Genomic DNA, 27562 nt, shown 5'->3' with positions numbered 1-27562 from the left:
CCACCCCCCAGCCACCTTCTTAAATATGCACCCACACACTTCTTACAGCCTGAAAAACTGATAGAAGGGAGACAGGGAAAGTTTTGAGAACAGATGAGACTTCAAATATTTCTATGGTAAACAGGTCAAAAAAATGAGATGTTCGTTATTAGAGAGCCAGGTATGCATCAATCATTTAGAGAAAACACATTGTTTTGGATTTTGGAATTTGGAATTTCCTAGGACTTCAATGAGGTACGTGGCAAAAAACGATTTAAAAAATGTGTCTGGGGGTGTGCCTGGGTGGCTCAGTTGGTTAAGTGTCTGACTTTGGCTCAGGTCATGATCTTACGGTTCAAACTGAGTTTGAGCCCTGCATCGGGCTCTGTGCTGACAGCTCAGCCTGGAACCTGCTTCAGATTCTGTCTCCCTCTCTCTCTGCCCCTCCCCCCGCTTACACTGTCTCTCTCTGAAAGATGTAAAAAAAAAAAAAAAAAAAAACAAAGAAAAAAAATGTGTTTGGAACACAGAATAGGTTGACCGCAAAAATGCAATGAAGTCAAAAGTAGTAATTGTGGGGCACCTGGGTGGCTCAATCAGTTAAGTGTCCAACTCTTCATTTCGGCTTCAGGTCACAATATCATGTTTTGTGAGACCAAGCCCTGCATCAGTGCAGAGCCTACTTGGGATTCGCTCTCTCTGCCCCTCCCGTGCCCTCTCAAAAATAAACAAGTAACAACGAATACTTGCAGAGGACCCATTACACTGTTTTAGATACTTTAAAGACTACCTCACTGAGAATCCTCACAATCACCCACCCTACAAAAGCAGCACAGAACAGTGGAATTCCCAAAGCCCAGCTGTCTCCAAAGCTCTCCTCTTATTTCACTATATAGTAGCTACTAAAAGGATAATCAACCAAAGCTGAAGTTGTGCCTGGCCTAAGGGAAACCACCCGAAGTTTTCCAGGAAAGAGAGTAAGTGCACAAGGGATTCAGAGGGGTTGTGAGGTGGTAAGATAAAGCACAGGAAACAAGAGCAGTTAAAGGAATATTATTGTCACAAAAGTGAAAACATTTTGGGTGCCCAGATGGCTCAGCTGGTTGAACGTCCGACTTTAGCTCAGGTCATGATCTCACAGTTCATGAGTTCAAGCCTCATGTTGGGCTTTGTGCTGACAGCTCAGAGCCTAGAGCCTACTTCGGATTCTGTGTCTTCCTCTCTGTTGCCCCACCACCTCTTGCTTTCTGTCTCTCTCTCAAAAATAAACTTAAAAAAAAAAAAGTGAAAGCATTTGAAATAGGCAGCCAACTTTATCAAAACTATTAGAAGGAAAAAAAATCTGAGATCAAGGACAAAGAGATCAATTAATTTGGCAATAGAAGCATAGTAATCTTCCTGTGAACGTTTAATTCTGAATTTGCATTTATAGTATTTTGCCAGGTATTTGCTAATAATAAAAACTCTATTAGTTCTGAAGCATATTAAACATATGTATACATACATAAACAGATTTGAAGATTTTAGTCTCTATTTGTCAAAAATACCCAGAAACTTTGTTAGGAATTATTTGGTTTAATGACATAAATTATTTTAAAAAATTACTCTCTGTATGAACCTACTGAAATCTTATCACAAAGGGAAATTTCTTTCTTGATGTAATACTATTCATTTATCCAGTAATTTTAAAATAATTTAGAACTCTGGCATCAAATTAACCAAGGATCTACTTCTAAATAATAGTCTTATGGAGCACAGAGAGAAAAAAAAAAGGGTCTTCATTCTTCTAGTTAAAATATAACGAGTCAGTTGTCCTAATTTAAAGGAAAAATATGAACATCCATCCACTAAGTTTTCTTTCACTTGCCACAGACTATATCATCATATCATAACTGAAATGAAGCATCTTGTGTGGCTAAAATGTTCAAATATTTTCTTCCAATAAATCTTCTGGACCAAATGATAATTTTTTGCCTGAAATGTGGTTGTTTTCAATACAGCGTGGCATATATTTTTATCCCTTCTAAAAAATGTTTTTCCCCAGCTATAAAGTTAGATGAGTTATTACATTATAATTAAAATTTATAAAATCTTAAGTCTTACTTCCTTGAGAGTACTGAAATAATGACTTCGCTCCAGTACAAACTTGTGAAGACTGACTGAAGGAATCTTCATAAACAGTATCAGGAAAAATTCATTTATAACCATCCCTTTTAACAAAAGAAAAGTCTCAAGTTCTAAAATTACATATGCATTAGGACCTCATTTTTCATTTGAAATGTATACTTGTAAATATGACTAAAATAATTACTTCCCCTTTAATATTCTTCTAGAGCTTGACAAATTTGTTCCAATTTCTGACTTGGGTCTGTCCCTAACTTCAGATAACCTCAATCTTCCCATCCCTCTTTTCCTTTCCTTCTGAAATAGGAGGTAGCAATCCTTTGGAAAACTCAAGTTTTGGTTTTTCTTTATATAAATGTTTAGTAAGTAGTCTGCTTTAGATCGTTCTCACCTTCACTGAATTTAACTTAAATTAATAATTTAATATTCTTTAATTGTACACCAGTTAGCTAAGAGAAATGGGACAGATCTCTAACCATGTTCAAGTCTTACAATGAAATGTTTTACTTTTTTATGCATCAAATTTCACAAACAAGCAGCAGTTGGTTTTAGAACAATTCCTTGGCTGTTTGAAATGCAATAGGGAGAAAATACTTTGGAACACAACTCTACAGATTAAATTAGGGACATAGATAAATGCTGCAGACATCAGTAGTTTATTGTTTGTTTAGTCCAAACACATTCAAAATGGAAACTCAAAGAATACTTTTCCACCTGAAACAATTAAACTAGATTCTACTAGCATATAATGCTTAACACATTACAGCAATAAAGATGGTAATCCATTGTCTTCTATACCTACTAAAGCCAAGATGGTAAAGCCAATTTGGTTGCAATAGTGTCATAAGGATAGAATATTACCATCAAAACAAAACAAAACAAAAACAAAAACAAAAAAAATAAATCAAAAACAAAAACCAGCAAATAACAGTAATGGTCAATGAATATTTTTACTCTGGTTCACTGAAAAGGGGACAAAATGTTAAAAGTCCACAGTACTGCAGGTGAACAATCACCATGTAAACTTCTCCATGTGATGTTTTAATGTTTTTTTTTTTTTTTCATGGTATGTAAAGACTGAAGCTGAATGGCTCTTTACTCTAATTTTCTATTACACTTAACATTTGTCATTGCTTTTGGTGCCAGAAAACAGTTTTCATGGGTGGCAGGGCAATATCCTAGATTGGAAATTACATACATATTTAAAAAGGGAAGGAAAAAGAAATAAAAGAATAGAGGGGAAATATGTTATAAAAAAAAAAAACCGAAAACACTGACAATAAACCACTTACTTAAAAGTAGTTTGAATAAAGGCTTCAAAACTCAAAAGTAATTTTCTGGTAAGAACTTCAAGTACTATACATCAGAAAGTGTAAAAGTGTTCAAACAGGAAAAAAATCTTTAAGCACCCCCCCCAATGGAAACTATGAGAAATCTGTGTCCCCCAAATATATGCAATAGTGCAAGACTTTTCCCCAAACATGGAAGACCTCTTTCAAGGGGGAAAAATGGAGAGATTTCACTTATATTGCCCAGTACATGAAAAACAAAATATGTGCATCATTTGCTAGTTTACTAAATAGCAAACAGTTCCACAATCCAGAACCAGTTTGCTACTATGTCAAGTGCATTTTTTGTTTGTTTTTACTAAGAATGGAGAAGTCTTCCATGCTAACAAGCAGCTTTAAGTGGTCACACTTAATTTACCTCACTCCTAGCCTGAAACATCAGGAACTGTAATGTACCAAATGCTCCAAGCATAAAATTGGATATCCTTTGCCATAACTTGCGGTTTACTGGAACTTGCTATAAAGACAGACAATAATCCAGCAGCTACAAACTTTGCTCACAGAATTGTTTAGAGATTCATGTAAAAATAAAAGATGTCGTCCCAGACTTAAATTCAGAGCCACTCGGGTGCTGACATCAGTTCAAGAATTGTGCAAAATGAATGACAGTTCCCTGCCCCCCAAATAGAAAATGCAAACACTTAGGAGCTGCTGTTCTCTTCTCTGAAAATTGCAGTATCCTCACTTCAGGTTTACTTGCCGTTTATGGAATCTGACTGCTTTTAAAATGTCATAAAAAATGTACATCAAATTGATTGACTTTTCCAAGCATCTCTCAAGTGATACGCTTCAACGTTCACATTCATGCTAAGAGAAAAGTCAACAAGAGACTTACTCAAATGACTGACTTCCTCCTTCCCTCTCCCTCCCAAACACACACAAGACTCCCTCCCACAGAGAACACAAAGTTGTTAACTGAAGAACAAGGTAAATAATATGCTAGTCAATTTTACTGATTTTAAAGATACTGCAATTTTTATACACTTCAATGATTTTTCAACATTTTGCAGCTGTTTGGCTTTGCAGCACAGCAATTCATACACTATACTGTACAAAATTACCAGCAAGACTGGAATGATGTATTAATAGAAGGCACCATCATGCTTATTACATTACCAGAGAACAAAAATACAGTAAAGACAATTTTCACTGTACACAGCTTAAAGAAAGGAGAAAGGGGAGGAGGAGGAGTGTGTTCAGCAGCCAGCCATCCCTGTACTGAAGAGGGGCAGGTAGAAAAATCTTAGATATGGAGCTACTAAATCTGGTCTAATATTCAAGACCATAGCATTTAAAGTTCTGATTTCTGTTATTTAGTTCATAACTAAATGATTTCCTTCTGGAATATACTTGTAGTCTTGTTAAGGTTTATGTGTACACACGCTGGTCACAGCAAGCAGATAAAATGCCCTCATCATTTCACAAACTATTCTCTACTGGAAAAAGAGATGAAAGGTTTTTTCCCCTGTTGCCTCCTGTTGCAGATGTCAATGTTAATGAGTTCAGAGTACCCATTAGTGCATTTTGATGAGTGCATAACAAGTTTCTGTTGGGTTGTATTTTTGGGGGGGAGCCAAGAAAAAAGGCAAGATTCTCCAATTGCACAAATTGCACTATTTGTGTTTCCAACATTAACAGGCAGAAACAGTAACACTTAAACAAAATGTGCAGCAGAGGATTTTTTTTTTTTTTTTTGACTCAAAGGACCTGAATTCAGTTGGGCATGTCCTTATAAGTTCATTTTGTTGTAGACAGTTTAAGATACGGTCATTTCTCAGTCCTTAATTCTCCAACTCTAGATTTATAAATTAACAATGTGAATCCTGTTGTGAAATTGGGGAAATAATGTCCACCTCAATTTAACTGATAACCAAAAGATGCTTTTCACATCAAAGAAATGATCAAAAAGGCTGTGTCACATTCCAAAGCCAAAAAAAAATTAACAAGAATGCAAACACGATGAATAATGTACCACTGCCAAGACTTTGCCAACAGTGGAGCTTCAGCGACGCTGTCCTGTGAAGCGGCCTTCCATTTGCCCAGTTCCTCTTCCAGAGCCAAGTTTCTGTGCCATGCCACCTCTTGGAGGAGGTCCTCTTCCATCCCGGTCACGCATCATTCCACCGCCCACTATTCCACGTGGACCGCCAGGACCTCGATCATTGCGCCTAATATCCCTGCGATCATCGCCACCACCTCTGGTTTCTCGCTCTCTTGCAGCTCTTGTTTTTTTCTCTTCCACATTTAAACGTACTTCCCCTCGAAACATAATTGGCTTTAAAAGGAGAGAAAATCATTTACATGGGCAGGTTAGAAAACAATACAAATGTATTCCCTTACTTACAGAAGTAAAAAAACCTAGGGGCACCTGGGTGGTCCAGTCGGTTAAGCCTCTGACTTTTGATCCTGGATCAGGTCATGATCTCACTGTCCAGGAGTTCGAGCACCGCATTGGGCTCTGCGCTGATAGCGCTGAGCCTGCTTGGGATTCTCTGTCTCCCTCACTCTTTGCCCCTCCCCTGCTCACACACATATGCACTCTCTCTCAAAATAAACTTCAAAAAATAAATTAAATGATCCACATCTCAGACTTTAAAGCCACTAACAAATCTTTATTCTTTACATTAATACCATTTCTAATAAACTACTTTTAGCTTTACCATTAAGAAAAGATGTTCTATGGTTTTAAAATGCACCAAGTTAATGTTACATACAATAGGAATAATAAAGTTTTGAACTATGTACGTCCTTTCACTTACTTTTGCAATTAAGATTCTCTGAACTGGTTCAGAGTCATCAAAAACCACAAAACCAAAGTTTGGAAGCTTGCCCCCAACACCCTTGGTATTGATGCGAAGTTCCACAACGTTTCCAAAACCTGTGAAAATATATATTACACCAAGGGGATTAAACATTTTAATAGAATACTTTGTAGCTTTAAGTGTTGAGGAGAAATAACCTTAATCTACTTGAACCATTTCAAATAAGGTGCAAGCTGCTACACCCAGTGACAACTGAAGTACATTCACTCATACACATAAAGATGCTAACAACTAGTCTGACCGCTTGTTACATTACCCTTCTGAATTGGTCCTTTCAAAAGGAAAGTTACCTGCATAGCTTCACAAAGACAAGGACATTTTCTATTTCTGACTTATATTTGCCAAAAGAACCCTATCCCCAAATTTAAGAGCTGAATCAGCTCTTTCTTCTAACCTCTATCACTAGGCCAGTCAACACTCAGTAGTCACAGGGAAACATCTAATATAACCTTCTACTCACTTCTGATCAATTAAAGTGATTGGTACCTAGAGATACACACAGTATATAGAGAGATAAGTTTTTTTTTTTAAAGTTTGAATTATATTATGAAAAAAGCTCTATTCCGCCCTGCTCAATTTTACAATAAAGCAAATAAACTACTCACTCATGAAGAACTCTTTCAGTTCATTTTCATCAATATCATGTGGCAAGTTACCAACAAAAAGTTGATGACTGTCTGGATAGCGAATTATTCTACGGTTGTCAGATTCATTCTGTTCAATATCTCCTCTGCCTGAGAAAAGGAATAGGACAGACATTAAAGTTTATAATATATAACAACCAGTTCAAAGCAATGAATGTATAAAAGATACTCCTGTTTTAGTTTAATAAGATAGTGAGCTCCTTGAACAGAGGTGGAAGTGCCTATTATTAGTAGGTTAGTTAGAAAACAACATGACACTAAGTATAAAGTGAGGGTATTGACTAGATTGCTAAAATTCCTTCTTCTAGATCTACTGGTCTGATTATATGGAAGTCCAACATTAGTACAAGTATTCCTCCTTAACCAAATTCTTGCCATCATCCAAGAACCAAACAAATTTCAGATAGTGAGATATATTTGTTCTAAGTATTTGTTTAGCATTTTGAAATTTACAAATTAATCTTTGGTTGTATAAAATTATAGCCAAATGAGTAAACTTAATACTAACAATATCTCATTTAAATAGGCTATGTACATTTTAACGTGCTCAAATTTATACAAAAAATTTTTATTTGATCCTCTCAATAACACAAAACACAATGAGGCATATAAGAAAGGCATCACACAAGAAAAATTTGTGTAGTAACTAAATGGCATAAGAGAAGCTCATAATTTAAGGCTCTCACCCAAGATCATAAGCTCAAGCAATAGCAAAACTAGGACAAACCCCAGTTCCCATGACTTCTGGTTTATTAACGGATCACTATTTTACTTTTGTGGGAAAAATTACATAGGCTATTGACGGATATGATCTCCCACCTCCTCCCAAAAGCAATCTAAACATACTTAAAGAATTCAAATAGAGGTGCTACGTATATTAGCTAACAATGGAAACAAGTCAAAAATCATGGCAACTTACTTAATACCTAAGACAATCAAAATAAGAAGAATCGGGGTGTGCTTATTGTTTATCTGTGAAGAGATAAGAGTGCTAAGTAAGAGAGTAGGTTATTGGCAGCTCGGTTTTGAATTCTTAGAACCAGTGACAATAACCAAATAAAATCTGTCTCAAAATTTTTACACTTTCAAAATACATGTCTCCATCACATGTCAACTACTCCTCCCCTGAAAGTCAGTTGTTCTACCCCAGCCTGTACCTTTAGCAAGTTAAATCTTTTGAGAAATTTGGTATTAAAAGGAACTGCATATAAAACACATTATAGTTCTTTAAGTTCAATCTTTTCCAACTTTCCAAGTGCTAAATGCTGAAGGCCACAGAGGGGCTGACTCACCTGGTCTTGGTCCTCTAGGAGGGAAACCGGGTCGTTCTCGAGGTCGTTGTTCACGCACCCGAGGTGGCTGAGACTGAACTTCTGGTTTAGCTTCAACTCTTGGCTAAAATACAAGGAAAAAAATACATTATAAATAAACTCATTCCACAGGGGATAAAACAACTAAAGCAACTACCAGCAAGTCATCAGCAGACATAATGGTCATTTTAAGCTCAGAATAGTTTTAACACAGTGTCCTATGTATGTGAGGAATAAGTTTTTACAAAGATATTCTGTACCAATCTAGGACTGTAGGGTAGGTTTGTTTTCCCATTCAAGGATACAGAACTCAAAATAAGCTGCTTTTACAACCACGTTTTTTTCAATAACTTTACATCCACATTGAGACAGCATTAAAGGTACTGCTACAAAAATCACAAAAATGCAAGATGAGCCACTCCATGTAAATGCATATGCAAAATAAAAAATCAACTTTATTCTAGACAAAATTATGACACACACTTTCTAATTATCTAGTTTGCTGCCCCTCAAATGTTACCAGTGCTTAGCCAATGTTCTAAACTCCACCCACAAACCTTAAAAGTATTTAGATAGTTCAAATTATACAGTTTAGCTTATTCTAAGCAACTAAAAACACTACCTATAAGTTAAAATTAAATAAACAAGACAGAAACATGTGTAAAGCACCTCAGAATCAAGGAGTCCTTCAGCACCCTACTGTTCTTCCATATAGGAAAGGAATGCAAGACCCCAACAATTTTCTTTAACTGCACCCGTGGGAGGGGAGGCTCAGGCAGGGAGTAACAGAACTTTTCAAGTTGCCTTCCAAAAATTTCTGCCAACTGCCAAAAATTACACACATATAATTAAAATAACTATTTTAAAACAAAGGAACATCTGCTATTACCTTTTCCTTAATACAGTGACATTTTCAGTATTCCCAAACTCTTCAGGCCATCCACTGCCCAAATATTTATGGTCCAAGGAAGAGATAAAACATATGCACCTTCAAAGAGTGCCGAAAACACTCAGCAGGATATGAAAAAAATGTCCTCCAAGTCAGAAAACTAGTGATTTCAGTCATGTCTTTATGACTGATCATCTCTGAGGACCCCAGTCCAGCCAGTGTCTCAAATTCTTTCATCATCTATATAACTGATTACTATTATAACTTGCAAGGTCAAATTCTAATACAGAAAGTTATAAAGAGTTACGCTTCTTTCAAAAGTGACGATTTACTGTAAATGACTTCACCCTCTGTAATCAAAAGGTACAACAGTAGTTTTTAACAGATGTGTGTATCTCTTCCCAAACTTTTTTTCCATGAAGACTTCCCATTTCCCTCAAGATGAAGTTGCTCTCCCCAGGGCACCTAAGTGGTTCAGTCGGTTAAGCATCCGACTTGATTTTGGCTCAGGTCATAGCATGGTTTGTGAGTTCAAACCCCACGCTGGGCTCTGTGCTGCTTGAGAATTATCTGTCTCCCTCTCCCCTTCCCAGGCTTGTACTCCCTTTCTCAAAAATAATAACGTTAATTAAAAAAAAAAAAAAAGATGAAGTTGCTTCCCATGTTCTAGGATTTTGCTATTTTAAAAATAATTTCAACACTCTTCAGTTTTCTCAATTATTTACATTTATTTATTCCTATAAGGACTGTATCCTAATTCATTTCTACATCACCCAGAACCAAGCACAGCGATGTTAGGCACAGATGTTCAGTAACTATTGCTTCATTTAGAATTAAATTACATTTTTAGTTTTTCAACATGTAGGAGAATGTTCTATGTCTGACAAGGGGACCTATGTTATAGCCCTGAAACCACTGTGATCTGTATTTGCAGTTTAACACTATATGGTAATTTGACCCAAAATGTGATGCCTGAAAAAGGCAGTTATGTAAAGTTTCACTAAAGGGGGCCTAAAAGTGCCAACAATTAAAGAACAGATAAACTCGAACAAAGTTTGATGAAGCTAGTATCCTTGGGAAATTAATAAAAATAGCAAATGTACCTTTCAATTTAAAATTCTCAGAAAAACCTGACTCACTGAATGCAAATGTTATCAAAGAACTTAAGAGGTGCCCTCACTGACCTGATTTACATTCTTTTCCAAATTAATTACCAAAAACAAAAATAACTACACATACCAAAATAGACAAGTTCTTCATTATCCTTTAAGGATTTAAAATTAAAAACAAATTTAAATAATTTACAACATCTTTTCAATAATTCATAGTGACTCAGCAACGTGTCAGTAGATATTTGATGATGCCAGTGTGAAAAAATATGTAAACCAGTATTCCTTTCAACAATTCATATATGTCAACTAAGCCAGCTGTGAATTCATAATTATTCAGGCTCAATTTCATGATTAAAACGATTTACTCCGAATGAGATAAAATGGCTAACATACCACATACTATACTTTAGAGCCTTAAAATTAATTCCATATAACCAGAATGTGTGCTCAGGTGACAAATCTCACAAATGAAAGTCAAACAGAATATGAAATAAAAATGGAACCATCAAATCAACAACAGCAGGTAAAACCACTACTAAGTCCTTCAACTGAACATAAGCTAGTTAGATAAAGTTAGATAAACTAGTGAATTTCTAGACAAAGCCTTTTTACCATGAAATTAACTTACCTACTTCTAAATTAATTCCTACCAATACTCTACAATTAGATTTAATTCTTTTTATTAAACTGTGTTAAAAGTGATAAGGAAATGGATACTACACCAAAGTAATAAAATAAAATTGAAGGATTTATTAAATCTAGTGGAAAAATCATGAATCCATTCTAAATATAGCCTAAAAAGAGCAGAAAATTATTTTAAATAGAAGTTTAAATTATACCTGTTTAAAAATGTGTTAATAAGGGGATGGGTTGGAAAATACCATCTAGTCTCCTACAACTAAAAAAAAAAAATTTTTTTCCCCCTGGCCAAAAAGCTAGGATCTCATGTAATGTAATTCAGACATGCCTTAAATACAATACTCTTCTTTGATGAAAATGGAGATACATTCCCCTCCAATGGGCTAAAGAAACCTATAGGTTTACATGAGTCACAAAGGGACTCTGGTGTCCAACTACATAAATTCAAAGTCCAGCCCTATGCTATTTATACAGCTGTCTGACCTTAGGCTGAGGTACTCTGGGCCTCAATTTACTCATCTGTGAAACAGGAATAGTAACAGTAAGCACCCTTACAGGGTGACTGAGGATTAGGTAAGAATGAATATAAAGTGCTTTGCACAATGCCTGGCACAAACTGAAGACATAATAAGCATTAGCTGTTTTATTTCTTAACTGGAAGTTTAAAATAAATGTAGCCAACACTCAGAAGATGAAGTAACTATCCAAAGGATTTCAAATGCAAATCTGATAAGAAATCAAGAATTTCAAAAGAAAATTCAGAAGTCACTCATCAGGTCTTCAGATGGGTTGAAAAGCACAACCAACACCTGACAAATTAGTTTTCTTCAGTAAGACACAATTCTGGTTTGTAATCTGCCATTATCCAACATTTCCTGAATATGTTAACTGGAAAAAAAAACCAGGTACCTTGAAGCCACGTGCTCTATTATGTAGCTGACTGTGTGTACCAACACCATAAAGGCTGTCTTAGGATTACTAGCTACTTTTTTCAAACCTCAAAGTTTCACTGTTTACAGCAAATAAGAGGTTAATGTACACTAACCGTTTTAAATGTAATTTTCTAGTGGAATGAAGTCTGATGCAAAATGTAGGAAAAAGAATAGAATACCCATTATCTGTACTATAGAATTAACTAAATTCTAATTTAGTTTAAACTGTACCTAATAAACACACCAGGTAGCCAGTGTCTTATTTTCAGTGTTCTGAAAGCTCTGAAATGGGTAAGATGACAAACAGATGAAAAGCAGAATACTGGAATGATCAGTTAAGTGAACACTACAGTCATAAGTTGGTACAGGCTTCAATTAAATGGAGTGAACCACTTACAGACTGAGAGTTTAGGCAGCATAGTTTTTAAAGTTTTCTATTTTTTTAAAACAGTGATTTTTTTTTTATAATGCCATACTACTTTGTGCCTTTCCAGATTTCTTCCCTAAAACATTTTCACTAAATAAGATTTAAAACTTTAAAAGGAACATTTTTGTTATTTTAAGAAGCCTTTTAAATGACTCTATCTATCTATCTATCTATCTATCTATCTATCTATCTATCTATCTATCTATCTATATTGGTAAAACCAACTTAGTGTGTATTTCACACCCAAATCCCAAATACTACCTATGCAGATGATGAATGGAGATTTGGCATTTATTTAAAGTGGGTGCACTGACATTTAATACAGTATTTTTGTATATTTAATCCATAATTTCTGATCGACTCATTTAAAGAAGTATAAAAGAGATAAGCAATTGGCAATGTAACAAGGATACAATCCAATGTGTTCACAGATCGGTTACCTGTGAGACTGGTGCTTTAACATGGGGTGGAATTCCAGAGGAAGAAACAGTACCACTAGGAGGCAGGTTTTTACTGGTCACTGAAGCCCAGGAGAAAGCCTGCAGGAAATGCAACAAACCTAGACTACTAATCATGGAAAACCACCAACATTCCTATAGGGAAACTTCCAAATATATACTTTCTTTTCATTTCTAAACTATTGTTCTATATTGGAGGACTCCTCAAAAGAAAGGCACACACACACATGCCAGTCTATGTGCCAGCTTTCAAAATCTCATTATGCAAGATTATCTGTTTTGTCTGAACTACTACATAAATCCACAAGCACGTTCCTATATGCTCTAAGGAGATGAGCAATGGCAAACAAAACCACTAACTACACATACTAGAAAAATAAGAACCTAATAGAACCAATTCCTTCCCCTTTTGGGGAAAGATAAGGTGTGATGGTGTTGAGGGGAAGGATAGGAAAGAAGAGAGTACTCACTGAAAACTTTAACAGACATTCACAAATTGAACAAGGAATCTCCTCCTCTCACTACCCAAATATACTTTAACCTTCTACTTTACAGAAAGATAAAAGATGTTTTAGGTAGGCTTAAATGATACACTATGGGTGTCACTCATCTTTCCAAGATCATTTAATTGGTGGTGTAAGGAAATTGCTCCCATTTAAACCGGAAATAACAGGTACCTCTTCTTTTAATAGGCCAACTTGTTTAAGTTGGGAAATTGCATGACTCCAGTTGCATTCGTGCATAGAGGATTTCTACAGAATGAAGAGCAACTCTCAGTTATATACATGGACTCAAATAATCTCATGTAAGAGACTAAACACTGCACACAGACAAGGATTAATTGTAAGTTTCGCTCTTAGGGATATTTTGAGGGGGGGGTGGAATACAAAGAAATTTCCTCAGGATTACAAAAAACCCCACAGCTTTCATATACATAAAAAAAGCATGGTTTACTATATTAAACAATTTAACATAATAGAACAAAGGTCATGCTTCATTAATGTCACCAAATATAAAAGTGTGATGTCACAGGCCTAAAGAGCTTCTTTGATCTAACCTTTGGTGGTTCCTGTGGCAGAGAAACAGGTTCAGCAGGAGGAGGAGAAGTAGACTTCTCCTCTAATTCTTCTAAGTTCTTCTCCTCCACTTGTGGCTTTAGTTCTTCAGTCTTTGTTTCCGATTCTGGCTCAGGTTCAGGTTCATGAGAGGACTCTTCCAAAGGTTCCTCTATGCCATTACTATAATCAAATAGTTTATTCATTTTTCAGTATGAAGGAAACAATCGGTTTGACTAAAATAAAATGTAGTATTTCTCTAATCTAATGTGCTTAACTAGTAATAAACTGTTTTGAAACAAAAATCCAGTAAGAACTAGAAGGTAGAAGGGAAGGCAGAAGAGAATGACAGTCTTGCACAGCATTTCTTTGATCCTGCTATTTTCAAATGGGAATACTAAATTACTAAAAATGTTTACTTCAATACTAACTATAAATAAACCCTATATTTATAAAAATAAAATGCTCTCTGTGTTGTCCCAAGTATTCTACATCATCAGTAAGTAATCACTGCTTTGGGCAAAACCATGTTCAATTTTCTATATAAATAAAACAATTTTTCCAAACTTCTTGCGTATATATATATATATACTATATACTATATATATATGGTACTAAAATCCTGGCTTGACAGGTAGCTTTATCAAGAATTTACTTCTAACAGTAAGTCTAGAACAAAAACCACATTACAAGTACATCATAATTTAGACCAAATTTGGCCATGCAAACACTATTCTTACGCCACAGGATGAGCTTCATAGTAACCACTATCAGCATTTTCTTGCACAGGTTCTGGGGATGGTTGCCTTTCTTCTTGTTCCTCTTCTACCTCATCTTCTGATTCTGACAATATATAATACACATCTCTTTTTTAAGAAGCTCAACAAACAATTTTATATACATATTTTTAGTGTTTAAGGAAGTGATATAATGGTTTCAAAAATTGGCCTATTCCTTACTAAGGCATTCAATTGCAGTATTCCCTGTTCTCTTAAAAACCGAAGAGCAAGCAAGATGAAATTTGGTATACATTCTATTTTAAAAAAAGATCTAGGGGCAGGCACCTGGGTGGCTCAATCAGTTAAGTGTCTGACTCTTGATTTCAGCTCAGGTTGTGATCTCACGGCTTCTGAGATCTAGCTCCACACTGGGCTCTGCGATGACAGTGTGAAGCCTACTTGGGATTCTCTCTCTCCCTCTCTCTCTGCCCCAACCCCCCGCCATGCTCACTCTCTCTCAAAATAAATAAACATTAAAAAAATAAAATTAATTTTAAAAGATTAGTAAGAAAACGAAAGGTAGAAATAAATGACATTAAAGCCTTAACTGTTTGTTTCCTTTGTCACAGCTAATCAATAGTACAATAATGATAAGAAAAGGAAACCAACCGATACATATAAATGAAGGATCAAAAAAAGAATTGGGATAGCCAAAAAACTGACAGCAAACAAAGACACACTAAGTGGAAAAAAGCAACCTTTGAACCATCGTAACTGCATTTTTATAAAAGAAAGTATTGCTAAGGATAGGATCCAGCAAAATTCTGTAACAGGCACCAAACTCTTGTTTATAGAGAGTAAGACTGAATTTTTTTTCACTTTCTATGTCTCATTTTTATATAATGAACATCTATTTCTTTTTAACAAAAAGGAGAAAGGGGGGTTTTGACTCAGTTACAATAGAGGCAAACTTCTGTAAGTTCTGCACTTTTCATGTCCTTGAAGAGCACTGATAGAATCTTTCTATCTTGAAAGTAACCTCACCTTCATCGAGCTCTGGTTCAGAATCACCAAATACTTCATCTTCATAACGAAACATATCATTGTGAACATAAAACTTATTTGGAACAGATCCCTACAGGAAAACAAAATTCAAATATTCCATTAAATACCAATATATTTGGCACTGCATAAAAAGAACAAATTGCAGGGGCGCCTGGGTGGCTCAGTCAGTTAAGCATCCAACTTCAGCTCAGGTCACGATCTCACAGTTCGTGAGTTCGAGCCCTGCATCGGGCTGTGTGCTGACAGCTCAGAGCCTGGAGCCTGCTTCCAATTCTGTGTCTCCCTCTCTCTCTGCCCCCTGCCCTGCTCACACTCTGTCTCTGTCTCTCAAAAAGTGAATAAACATAAAAAAAAAAAAAAATTAAATAAAAATTACGTGGCATATGTGTTATCTATTTTAACACTACATAATTTTAAAAAAACTATAGAAATATAATATAGACTCAATGTGATTTTCCAAAATTGAACATGCTGTATTAATATAAAGTACACTTATAAAAGACCAAATATTGGAACTCAAGAAATGGCTACTCAATAGAAGAGAACTAGGACTAATTAACAAATGAAACTTTTCCATTTTAACATAACTTCTTAAAACAAGATACTTTTTGTATTATGTATATAATCTTAGTAACCTATTTATACATTTGTGTCAGCATGACTTTTACTTCTAAATAGGCAAAGTGAAAACAATCAAAAAATAAATAGCAAAGTGTATACACACCCACAAAAGCTCAAATTATAGCTAACCCTAAACAACACAAGTTTGAACTGCACTCCAACTTACACATGACTTTTTGATAAACACAGTAATGTACTGTAAATGTATTTTCTCTCATGTAATACCATTTTCTTTTCTCTAGCGTACTTTATTATAAGACTACAGTATAGAATACATATAACATACAAAATATATGTTAATCAACTGTTTATACTATCAGTAAGGCTTCTGGTCAATGACAGGCTATTAGTAGAGTTTTTGAAAAGTCAAAAGTTATGTGTCGATTTTCAGCTGCATGAAACGTTGGTGCCCCTAACCCTGGCATTGCCCATGTTTATCAATGGGTCCAATACCAAGCTCTCCAATTTAGCTACATGCCTATCTAAATCTGTAAGAAACTCGGAACACTTCAAGCAACTAATAACAATCAAAATCATACAAATGAAAATTAAGTGAAATGAAAACTTACTTCAGGAGCCAGAACAAAGGTCTGCATAAACTTCCGCTCTGGCTGTCCACTGTTAGATAGCAAACCCATCACCTGGACAACTACTCCATCACTCAAAGTTGCATGAGCATCCACATGACGAATTTTAGTATGACATTCACTGAAGTTCAGAGATAATACTTTGTGGTGTATATCCTTTAATAGGAGAAAAGACATACAAACTCTTATGATACTGCATTACTTAATACCACAGACTTTCACTGATTTCCTCACAACTCTAGAATATTAACTACTTAATCTTTCTGCCTCATACTTAATACTGCAGACATTCACTGATTTCCTCAGTCAGAACTCTAGAATATTAACTACTTAATCCTTCTGCCTCATTTGAATCCATTCCACCATGACACGCATTACTGCCAGACTGATGCTCCTAAACCACCATTTTCAACAAGTCACAGCTCTCTAGAAGAGATCCCTATGGCTGCCTCCTATTAAGCAGTATTAACAAGTTTTATATAGCTGTCTCCCACTGTTCTGTATTAAGTCTTTAGTCATGCACACAAACTATGTTAACTATTCCTTGACTTCAAAACTGGTTTTACTTTACTGTGTGTTTTCTGGTGCCATTTCTTCTACCTTCAATTTCCTGTTGTCTGGTAAGGCCAAATTCTGTATGTAATTCAGAGTCTAGCTAAAGTCCCACATCATCTATAAGGTCATAAGGTACATTTGGTTCTGTGCATCCCTGTAATAGAAGGCTTAGCCCATATTTTTATAAACTTAATACATTGTTCTCAACTGTTTCATGTATAAAATACATCAAGGATAGATAATAACCTATCTTCTCCTTGGTACCCAACCCAGTGTACTATCTTGTTTCAAACAAAATGGGTATTTATAAGAACTGAAAGCACATTTAAAAACTATTGTAACATACATTCTAGTTACAACTAATGATCACTTTCAAGAAGAAATCCATGGGCACAAAAAATCTAAAATGTGTATGAAATCGATACTTACATTTTGGCCATAAACAGCTTCCTGGGGCTTTCCACTAGCATCTACTCCACCATGAACATAGGAAGAATTCCTTCCATAAAACCTATAAGGCCAGTGATAATTGATTAACATTCAAATCTAAGAGGCAGCAAAGTTCTGGTTTAAAAGAGACATAGCTTGTATGTCTGGCTCCATCCCTCATTAGTTGTATAATCTTGATGAAGTTACTTACGGTCCTTAAGTTCAGTTTCCTTGGTCATCAAAAACAACAGTAACTACTCCATAAGGCTGTTGTAAGGATTAAGTGATTAATGACAGAATTTTTAGTGTTCCTGGCACTCTGAATATACATGCAATCATTTGCTATTCTCATCTAATTCCTATCCAATCTTCTTAAATGAAAGAATGAGATATTCAAAATACATTCTAAATACTGATGTTGTAGTAAGTAACTGACCCAGTTTTCCCTTCAAATACAGTAACTCAGTTATCTAGGTTTGGGAAATCAGATGCTGTTTAACATTCTACTCAAAGTTCCAAATGATTACTAATTCCAAAGGCTTAGATTAAAACAGTTTAGTTAGATTTATAATAATTCAAACAATTCAGAGACCAAATAAGAAAATTTACATTTCATTATCTATTATATCATTAATATTTTATACTGCTCTTAAGTACATGATAAACTAGTGTTTCTAGGGCATTACCTAAAGCAATTAGAATATCCTTCTAAATTAAGATTATCAAACACACAATGTTAATTCTTTCATAAAGAGAACTCAGCTCCTATTGTTAATGAAACATGTAAGACTTCCTCTATGCCAAGCAAAGTTCTCTGATTGCCCTCACAACCTCATTAAATAAGCGCTCTTTTGTAAATGAGCAAACTGAGGTTCACAAGAGGTTAAATTAACTCTCTGAAGACTACACAAGTGGGGTAGTAGCTAAGACATGAAATGAACCCAGACAGTCCCGCTCTATAGTCTATGCTTTTAACTACTATCTGTATTTTTAAGTTTACACTATTTTCTTGCAAACATGTAACTTCTGGCAAACTTTCTTGCAAACATGTGAACTTCTATCATTTTTCTGGAGCACAATTTGGCTGTAGAGTGTATGTAAGAAATGTCTTAGAAATGATCATACCTTTGATTTAACAATTCTACGTGTAGGAACTTAGTAACTAGAAAGGTGCACAAAGATACACGTGTAAGGATACTCACCAAAGTCTGTTAAAAAGTAAAAAATTATAAATACTTTTATTTGAAATGATAGAGAGCCTTAATGTCGCTACAAAAAAAGTTCCCTGTTTAATATCTACGTTATATAAACACTAAATTTCAGACAAGGAAAGGCCCTATTAAATCCATTCTCCCCTCCCCACTCTAAACTCCTTTACACACACTGTCAACAAAAATGTCTTTTATTTCTATAATTAGAAAAATGTACAGGTATTTATTTTTGGATTTTTTTTTTTTTTTTTGAGGAAGGGCATTAGTTATAGAAACAGGTCTTGAATAATGCAAGGCATATTTCAAAATCTAACTTTAGAATGTCCTTAGAAGAGGACCTAGCTAAAAGAATCCAAGTCCTTTTAATAGCTTTTCCCACATGAAGTGGCAATGATTTATCCTTTAACTCATGTGGCTGGTACAACAAATAATTGCAAAGCCTAATCCACCTGCTAAAATACACAGGAAGAACAAAAATTATAAATACTACTTACAATATAAATCAATTTCATTTCAAATTCTAGAAAAATTCTAGAAAAAATAAGCTTACAGATGTCCAACTCTTGCCAAAATAGTAAACAAGGCTACTGTTGTTGTTGTACCAAGGAACAGTATTTTGCAGATCAGAAGAAATTTTCACCAGTCACTTAAATGATTCATTTTCTAACACTGCTATAAGAAACTTAAAAGACAACTTACATCCATAATTTCAAACTGCAGATTAGAATCCATCAGTTGGTCAAGCCCAAGAAAAACACTCCACATTATACACATGTACATTTTATACAAATTATATAAATGTTGTATTTTATACAAAATACTCAAGAATATAATTGTGTATGTGTGTATGATGTGAAGCGTTTTTCTTACTGCAGATTTCATTTTTAAAAAAATCGGTTTTAGCCATCAGGCAGTTGAAATATTGGATATGGTTTGCAAAGAAACAATCAGAACATGAGACAGGAAAGACGACATATATGTAGTTCTACTCAAGAAAATAATCTAAATAAAAATACCAAATAATCCATTCAGAATTTACCTGTGTAAATATTCTGGAGCTTTATTCAGCAAAGTATAATATTGCCTCACAAACTCCCGCCCTACAAGCAGCGGACTGGGCTTCTCCATAACCATTTCTTTGCTGCACAATGTCAAATGCTAAGGGAGCAAACACAAAAATGATTATTAAAAAGTCATGTTCATAAACTTTCAGGAAGGAAATTTTCTTAGCCATACAAATAGGAATAAAGAAAATTAATGCATTTGTTTAAAAGCAATTTATAACAACAAAATCATAACTTCCCAACAACTACTGGTAAATTCCAACATTCACAGTTCCTTCATCTCTATTCCTCCAGGGAGGGTGGGGGTGGGGAGTGTCACACAGTTCTTTCTCTTATTCCCAAGAGGGTACTATGCTGCCTCACACAATGAACACCATAACCAAGTCTTTCTGTCCACAGTACCTTTCTCCTTTTGGGGACTATAATCTATGTCCTTGGATTCCAATGGTTTATTTTTAAAAGTCAGACAAAGGCACCAGTTAGGACCAGGAGATTACACTTATCATGGGAAACTATAGACTTGTATCTTCTTTGTATTCTCTCTCCTTGGAATTATTTCACTGCCTTCAAAATGATAATGATTACCATAAAAAATAAGCAATAACCTGGTGCACCTGAGTGGCTCAGTCGGTTGGGCTGTCCAACTTTGGCTCAGGTCATGATCTCACAATTCGGGAGTTTGAACCCCAGATTGGGCCTCCTACTGTCAGCCTGTCAGTGCAGAGCCCACTTAGGGTCCTATGTCCTGTCCCTCCCCCACCCCTATCCCACTAATGCTCTCCTAAAAATAAATAAATATATTTAAAAAATTTTTTAAAAATCAGCAGACAATAATATGTTTTACATTTGGCCTACGTCCAGTTATTTCTTTCCATTAACTAAGTAAGCATTTACTACATTGCCAGGTGCTATTAATAAAGGGGATACCTGATGAACAAGATTAAGATAGGGCTAAAGAAGTTTATAATCTACCCAAAAACCAAATAATCCAGTGAAGAAACGGGAAAAAGACATGAATAGACACTTCTCCGAGAAAGACATCTAGATGGCCAACCGAAACACGAAAAAATGCTCAACATCACTCATCATCAGGGAAATACACACCAAAACCACAATGAGATACCACCTCACACCCCTCAGAACAGCTAACATTAACAACTCAGGCAACAACAGATGTTGGTGAGGATTTGGAGAAAGAGGGTCTCTTTTGCATTGCTGGTGGGAATGCAAACTGGTGCAGCCACTCTGGAAGACAGTATAGAGGTTCCTCAAAAAATTAAAAAATAGAACTACCCTACGACCCAGCCATTTATCTACTAGGAATTTATCCACGGGATACAGGTGTGCTGTTTTGAAGGGGCACATGCACCCCAATGTTTACAGCAGCACTATCAACAATAGCCTAAGTATGGAGAGAGCCCAAATGTCCATCGATGGATGAATGGATAAAGATGTGGTGTATATATATACACAATGGAGAATTACGTGGCAATCAAAAAGAATGAAATCTTGCCATTTGGAACTATGTGGATAGAACTAGAGGGTATTATGCTAAGCCAAATAAGTCAGAGAAAGACAAATATCACATGACTTCTCTCATATGAGGACTTTAAGACACAGAACAGATGAACATAAGGGAAGGGAAGCAAAAATAATATAAGAACAGGGAAGGGGACAAAACATAGGAGACTCTTAAATATGGAGAACAAACAGAGGGTTGCTGGAGGGGGGATGGGCTAAATGGGTAAGGGGCACTAAGGAATCTACTCCTGAAATCACTGTTGCACTATATGCTAACTAATTTGGATGCAAATTAAAAAAATAAATAAAAATTTTAAAAATGAAAAAAAAAGTTTACAATCTGGTGAAATTTATGAAACAAAACAAAGAAGCAAAGGGAAAAAAATAAGAGAGACAAATCAAGAAACAGACTCTTGGGAGTGCCGGTTGGTAGAGCTGGAGACTCTTGATCTCAGGGTTATGAGTTTGAGCCGCACATCAGACATGGAGCCTATTTTAATAAGTAAATAAATAAATAAATGAGGGGAGGGGAGGAAGAGGAAAGAAAACAAACAAACAGACTCTTAATTATAGAGAACTGATGATTACCAGATGGGAAAGGGGTGGGGGGACAGGTACAGGGTGATGTATAGAAGCACTGAATCAGTATATCATACACCTAAAATTAACGTAATAATGTAAAGTTTATAATTTGTCGTGGAATATAAACAAGGACATAGGGAACAGAATGGTTAGGCACTATGATAAAGTACTGTTAAGCTCAAATCTCAAAGGCCAGATCAAGAAAAACAAACACAATCAAAGCAAGGGAGGGAGGGTTTGTGCTGACAGGGAGGGGGCTTAAAAAATTAAAAAGAAAACAAATAGAAAATAAAAATAGAAACACAATCACTTACTTTTTTCATGTTTATTTCTGACAGGGAGAAAGAGAGAGAGGGAGAGAGAAAGGGAGACAGAGATCTGAAGCAGGCTCTGCGCTGAGAGCACAGAGCCCAAGGTAGGACTCAAACTCACAAACCATTAGATGGTGACCTGAGTTGAGCCAAGGTTGAACACTTAACTGACTGAAACACCCAGGTGCCCAGAAATACAATCACTTAAAGTAAATGCCTTACAAGGTGCCTGTGTGGCTCAGTCAGTTGAGCATTTGACTCTTGAACCAGTTCAGGTCATGATCTTGCAGTCTTGAGATTGAACTCCCAGTAGGGCTCTGCGATGAGTGTGGAGACTGCTTGAGATTCTCTCGCTCCCTCTCTCTCTCTGCCCTTCCCTCCCTTCCCCTCCTTCTCGCTCTCAAAATACATGAAACTTAAAAAAAAAATTACTAACATGATTATAGCCCCCAGAACAGTCAAAATTATAACATTAAGAATCAGAAAAGAGAAAAAAAAAGTAAAAAGTTAAATATTACTTGTTTAAATATATATTTATAATTAAACATCCTTTCCTACTACACTTAAAAGTACTGGAAAAAATTCACAGTATCTATGTGTACCTATAGGTCAACTGGGATGAGTTTAAATTCCTGCTTAACAAATAAATCTCATTGTAGGTTTCCTTTAAACAAAAAATTTTACAGCCAAAAATAAGCTGCCATAATCATTACAACTGTGATAAAACATTATTTAAAACATTATTTAAAAACATTTAAATAAAAACATTATTTAAAATTATTTTATTTAAAATTTTATTAAATAAAACATTATTTAAAAACATTTAAATAAAAATCAGGTTATCAACCACAGCAGAGCCTATAGGAAGACTGTAGCTCTGTAGCTCCTGTGTGGCTCGGTCGGTTAAGTGTCTGACTTTGGCTCAGGTCATGATCTAGCAGTTTGTGGGTTCGAGCCCTGCGTCAAGTTCTGTGCTGACAGCTCAGAGCCTGGAGCCTGCTTCAGATTCTGTGTCTCCCTCTCTCTCTGCCCACCCCACCCCCCACTTGTGCTGTGTCTCTCTCTCTCAAAAATGAAAAAATTAAATAATAAACATTAAAAAAAGTTTTAAAAAATGTAGCTCTATATAATCCCAGTGACTCCCAATTCAGTTTTCACATAATGCTCTCTCCTTTTACAACTGTCTTGAAATAGTAAACAACAAATCTGTTTAAATTTTTAAATAGCATCTTACTTGCTTTCAAAAATAGTGAATCCAAAAAAAGAAAAAAAGTTAATTCACTGCTTCCAGTGGCAGGGTCTAGGGATAGGGCAGTGGCAAGAAGAAGCCCCTGAAGCAGCTAGAAGAGGTAAAGTGAAGGCCATGGGGGAAGGCTCCTCTGGCCACAGGAGGAATGGAGAAATCTAGCAAAAAGTAAGCAGTTTCTTCTGTCTCCATCAGGAGATAGTGATCCTTACTGCTGTTTAAAACATCTGCATTCTCTGCCATAAAATCTGTTGCCACCAAGAGGTAGAAAGAAGTGTTGTGTTGGAGCCTTCTGTACATTCAAGAATAAACTTTGGAAAAAAAAGAAAAAAAGAAACAACATACAGCGGGGGCTCATCTCTTTATTTCTTGTTACTTAGCTATTTCTACCTTACTCTGAGGTCAGAGCAAACCCAACCTAGAATCCTGCCAGTCTGTTCTTCAGTCTTTTGTTCTCCCTTGAATTCTGTACCACTTACAAATAAACCAACTCATAAAAAAAAAAAAAAAAGAGAGAGAGAGAAAAGAAAAAATTCACAAAGCAGAATCAGATACTGTCATTTCAGGTGCCATTAGTTTCCTCCAAAACCTAAAACTTCCAGTAAGGATTAACAAACCCTAATGCATAAAAGAACTCTCATTTGCTATATATTTAAAGTAACAAAGCTAAAGCTACACAGTATTTTTATTTTGAATAAGTGTGAAGTACTTATCTAGTAAAATTAATGTGAAAATTATATATACTTTTTTAATGTTTATTTATTTTGAGAGACAGAGAGAAAGAGAGAGCAAGTGCATGCATGAGCAGGGTGGGGAGGGGGGAGGAGGGAAGAGAGTCCCAAGCAGGCTCCTTGGGCTGTGGTAAAGTTAATCTCACAAACTGAGATCATGACCTGAGCTGATAATCAAGAGTCAGAAATTTAACCCACTGAGCCACCCAGGCACCCCTTAAGTTTGCATTTATAATTCATGCACAGCCAATGTATATCACAATCTAGTCAAGAGGAAAAACAAAAGAACCAAATTACACATTCAGAATAAATGTGATTACAAGAACAACTGTGCAATTCTTATTATTCACAGCAAAGTATTCAACTCATAGGTAAGCAATTTCTGGGATTTGGGTCCTTCCATTTTTTTTTTTTTTTTTTTTTTTAATGATCAAAAAGAAACCTCTGAACATGGGACTAAGAAAGATTTTAACTATCTAAGACCAATGAAAGAGTTAGCTTTTGGGATCTCAATTTTCTAATTTATAAATTGAGATGTGACCTCTGGTCAAACCTACAAGACGATACAGTTCAACAAAGATAGCCGAGATTAAAGGATTCTTCTGTAAAAGGGAATCTTCATGTGGTTGTTAGCCTCTAGCACCTTCAAAGATTAAGAGCAATTATCATCTAACATCTTTTTGGATAAAGTAAAATTCTATGTATTAAACCCCACTTTTTCCTATGAACATTTGAAAATATGGAGATTTGTGTCACACTGGGATGCACAATATAAATTCACTTTTCCATGTCAATTAAAAATAATCAGTCCTATCTATTCATCCAAATACCAACATGATTATATGTGGCCTCCGAGATATAATTTACAGAGCCTCAACTACTTCAGAGATCATCCTACTTTCCAACTTTACCCCACTTAATCCCTGTGTATCTTTATCAACATCCTTTTATTCATTCTTGTTTCTTAAAATGTTTCTTCTCCATTTGCCTAGACTAATTCCTGAAGCATTGCTACTCCAGCTCTCATGGGAAATTGCTCTGTATCAACTGGCACTATCTTTTCTGAATCTCTTAATACCAGTGAGAGAGGAGTGGAGGAAAGAAAATTAACACATATACACAAATAAGAGAAAAGACAGTCACACTGGGCTTCATCTTACAATATACTTCAATTTCAAAGTAAGTTAAAAAAAAAAAAAATCAAAGGAACTGGTTCCTTTGGCTATTTTGATACCTTTGGTATCAACAAAAGGAACTTTTGGTTCCTTCCTTGATTAAAACTTCAGCTTCTAGTTAAGTACTTAAGATTTGTTTGCTCACTTTTTGGTTAAAGGTTGAGTAAATCACTAACTGGTATAATGGAGCTGCCCCTAAAGCACACAATCTCAGGCTACAATATAATGTCTAAAATGAGCTGACAATTCTATTCTACTTTGTACAAGTACTGGATAAAGAGTAAATGGACATCACAGGAAGGTAGATTTAGGTTCAAATAATCCAAGAATAACCAGAATAGAGCTACTTCATAAATAGCCAGTCAATGTAGGTATTTATCTCAGAGACACAATTCTGCACAATTTAGCAGAAATCTAGTAAAACAGTCTATGTCTAACAACATTTAGGTTGCTCCAACACTACGATTCTAGAAGTCTACTAAACAAGATTCCTACTCCAATACTCACTCCATCCCTCCCTATCTTTAATGATTGAAACCCCATGCATTTATTTGGGCCCAGGTATTGTCCCCCTGAAAACCTTTCCTGATTCAAAAGACTATAACTGTCTTTCCTCTGGATTCTCAAAGTACTTTTTATTAATCATATTGTTCCCTAAATTAATAACTGTGCATTAGTCTTCCTCATCTCTCCTCCACTCTCAAATATTATAATCTGGGCTCTCCCTTAAATATAATTCTCCAGAAAGTCACAATTCTGAAAACTCCAAAGACCTTCCTCAGTCTTCCTCTTATCTGCATTACCATTGTTGATAGCCTACTCCTAATGCTTTTAGATTTCTATGATAAGGCAACTTTCCTTCTCATCAAAATGCAGAAGTTCTCAAAATTCTGTCTTCTAACCTGGCAGTTTCACAATCTAAGGGCTTTAGCTCTCATATCTACCTAAAAAGGATAGCTGGTCTCTACCATAGACTCAAATTTTACATTTTTAACCCCCTGCTGAATACCCACATGTGACTTCACAGGTTACTCAATATATGCAACCCTCCCCAGATACACAAAAAACTTTATTTCTGTTAATGGCACCATCTTCTTGGCTCAAATGCTCAGTCCTAAATGATTTTCCTTCTTTAAGCTTCAAATGATGAAATCCTAACAACTCAAAAGTCTTCTGCAATTTGTCTCATCCTTTCTGCTCCCACTGAATTCACATTCTTTACATCTTCAAGTCTTCCAAGCTTATCATGTGCAGCATACTTTAAATACAAACATCTGCATTCAGTTTGAAGCATAAGGCATTACACAAAAATCCAGCCTGAAATTCATGGTCCTAACCAACTTTTCAAATTTATCTCCCATCACATTTCTCACCTCTGTAACAAATTCTGTGTTTGAAGAACACTATGCCACTCCCCATCATTCCCTGAACCTGCGATTTTCATTCTTTAGGCCACTGTCTTACCTCATTCAACATATGCTGGGTGAATAGGTGAGACAACACGCATTCTTTCAATGTTTATTGAATGTCCACTCTACATGTGTCAGAAATTATGCAAGGAAAAACAATGGTGAACATGAAGGACTTCATCTGCTGCTCCAAAGAAATTTACAGTCCAGTGGGAGACAGAAGTCCTAAACACAATTATGTGATAAATGCTACAGCCCTACCACAAAGAATATACCACTTGAAAACTGGAACAGGAAGAAACTGGACATGCAGAAAATGAAGTGAATATTCTAAGCCAAAGCTAAAAGAGAAAAGAATTTTTAGGGGATGACTATCTCCTCGAAACCTCATACCACCGAATCTTTCCCCTTTTCATTCTTCAAAAACCTGCTCAAGATCTCATTCCAATCTCCCTCTAGCTTTCTGAGCTAGGTCCATCAGACAGGATTAACCATTTCTTTCCCTTAGTATTATGTATCTCTTCTTTAGCTCTTATTAACGCATTTAATCCTAATAATGTGTGTACATGTGTATAGGCACTCCCCTCTATTTGGAA

The 27562-nt window shown here is 35.6% G+C and overlaps 1 protein-coding gene across 2 annotated transcripts in view; it reads right to left on the bottom strand.

Moving 5' to 3' along the window:
- Positions 1-2743: 2743 nt before the first annotated feature.
- The window catches only part of G3BP2 (G3BP stress granule assembly factor 2), a 33717-nt gene continuing 8898 nt past the window's right edge, over positions 2744-27562 (bottom strand). The window contains exons 2-12 of one of the 2 annotated variants that reach the window (XM_042936181.1): positions 19967-20085; positions 17717-17798; positions 16715-16888; positions 15504-15594; positions 14481-14583; positions 13743-13923; positions 12668-12766; positions 8211-8313; positions 6880-7008; positions 6212-6330; positions 2744-5727 (exon numbers count right to left, since the gene is read on the bottom strand). In XM_042936181.1, coding sequence (XP_042792115.1) covers positions 5455-5727; positions 6212-6330; positions 6880-7008; positions 8211-8313; positions 12668-12766; positions 13743-13923; positions 14481-14583; positions 15504-15594; positions 16715-16888; positions 17717-17798; positions 19967-20061 — 1449 coding nt within the window. In that variant the 5' untranslated portion in view covers positions 20062-20085 and the 3' untranslated portion in view covers positions 2744-5454. The remainder of the gene's footprint in view (positions 5728-6211; positions 6331-6879; positions 7009-8210; positions 8314-12667; positions 12767-13742; positions 13924-14480; positions 14584-15503; positions 15595-16714; positions 16889-17716; positions 17799-19966; positions 20086-27562) is intronic. The other variant, XM_042936182.1, reaches the window with a different exon arrangement.

This window comes from Panthera leo, chromosome B1, assembly GCF_018350215.1.
Source record: "Panthera leo isolate Ple1 chromosome B1, P.leo_Ple1_pat1.1, whole genome shotgun sequence".
Taxonomy (NCBI): Eukaryota; Metazoa; Chordata; class Mammalia; order Carnivora; family Felidae; genus Panthera; species Panthera leo.
The sequence above is the reverse complement of the archived record's forward strand: the minus strand, read 5'-3'. Positions and strand labels throughout refer to the sequence as shown.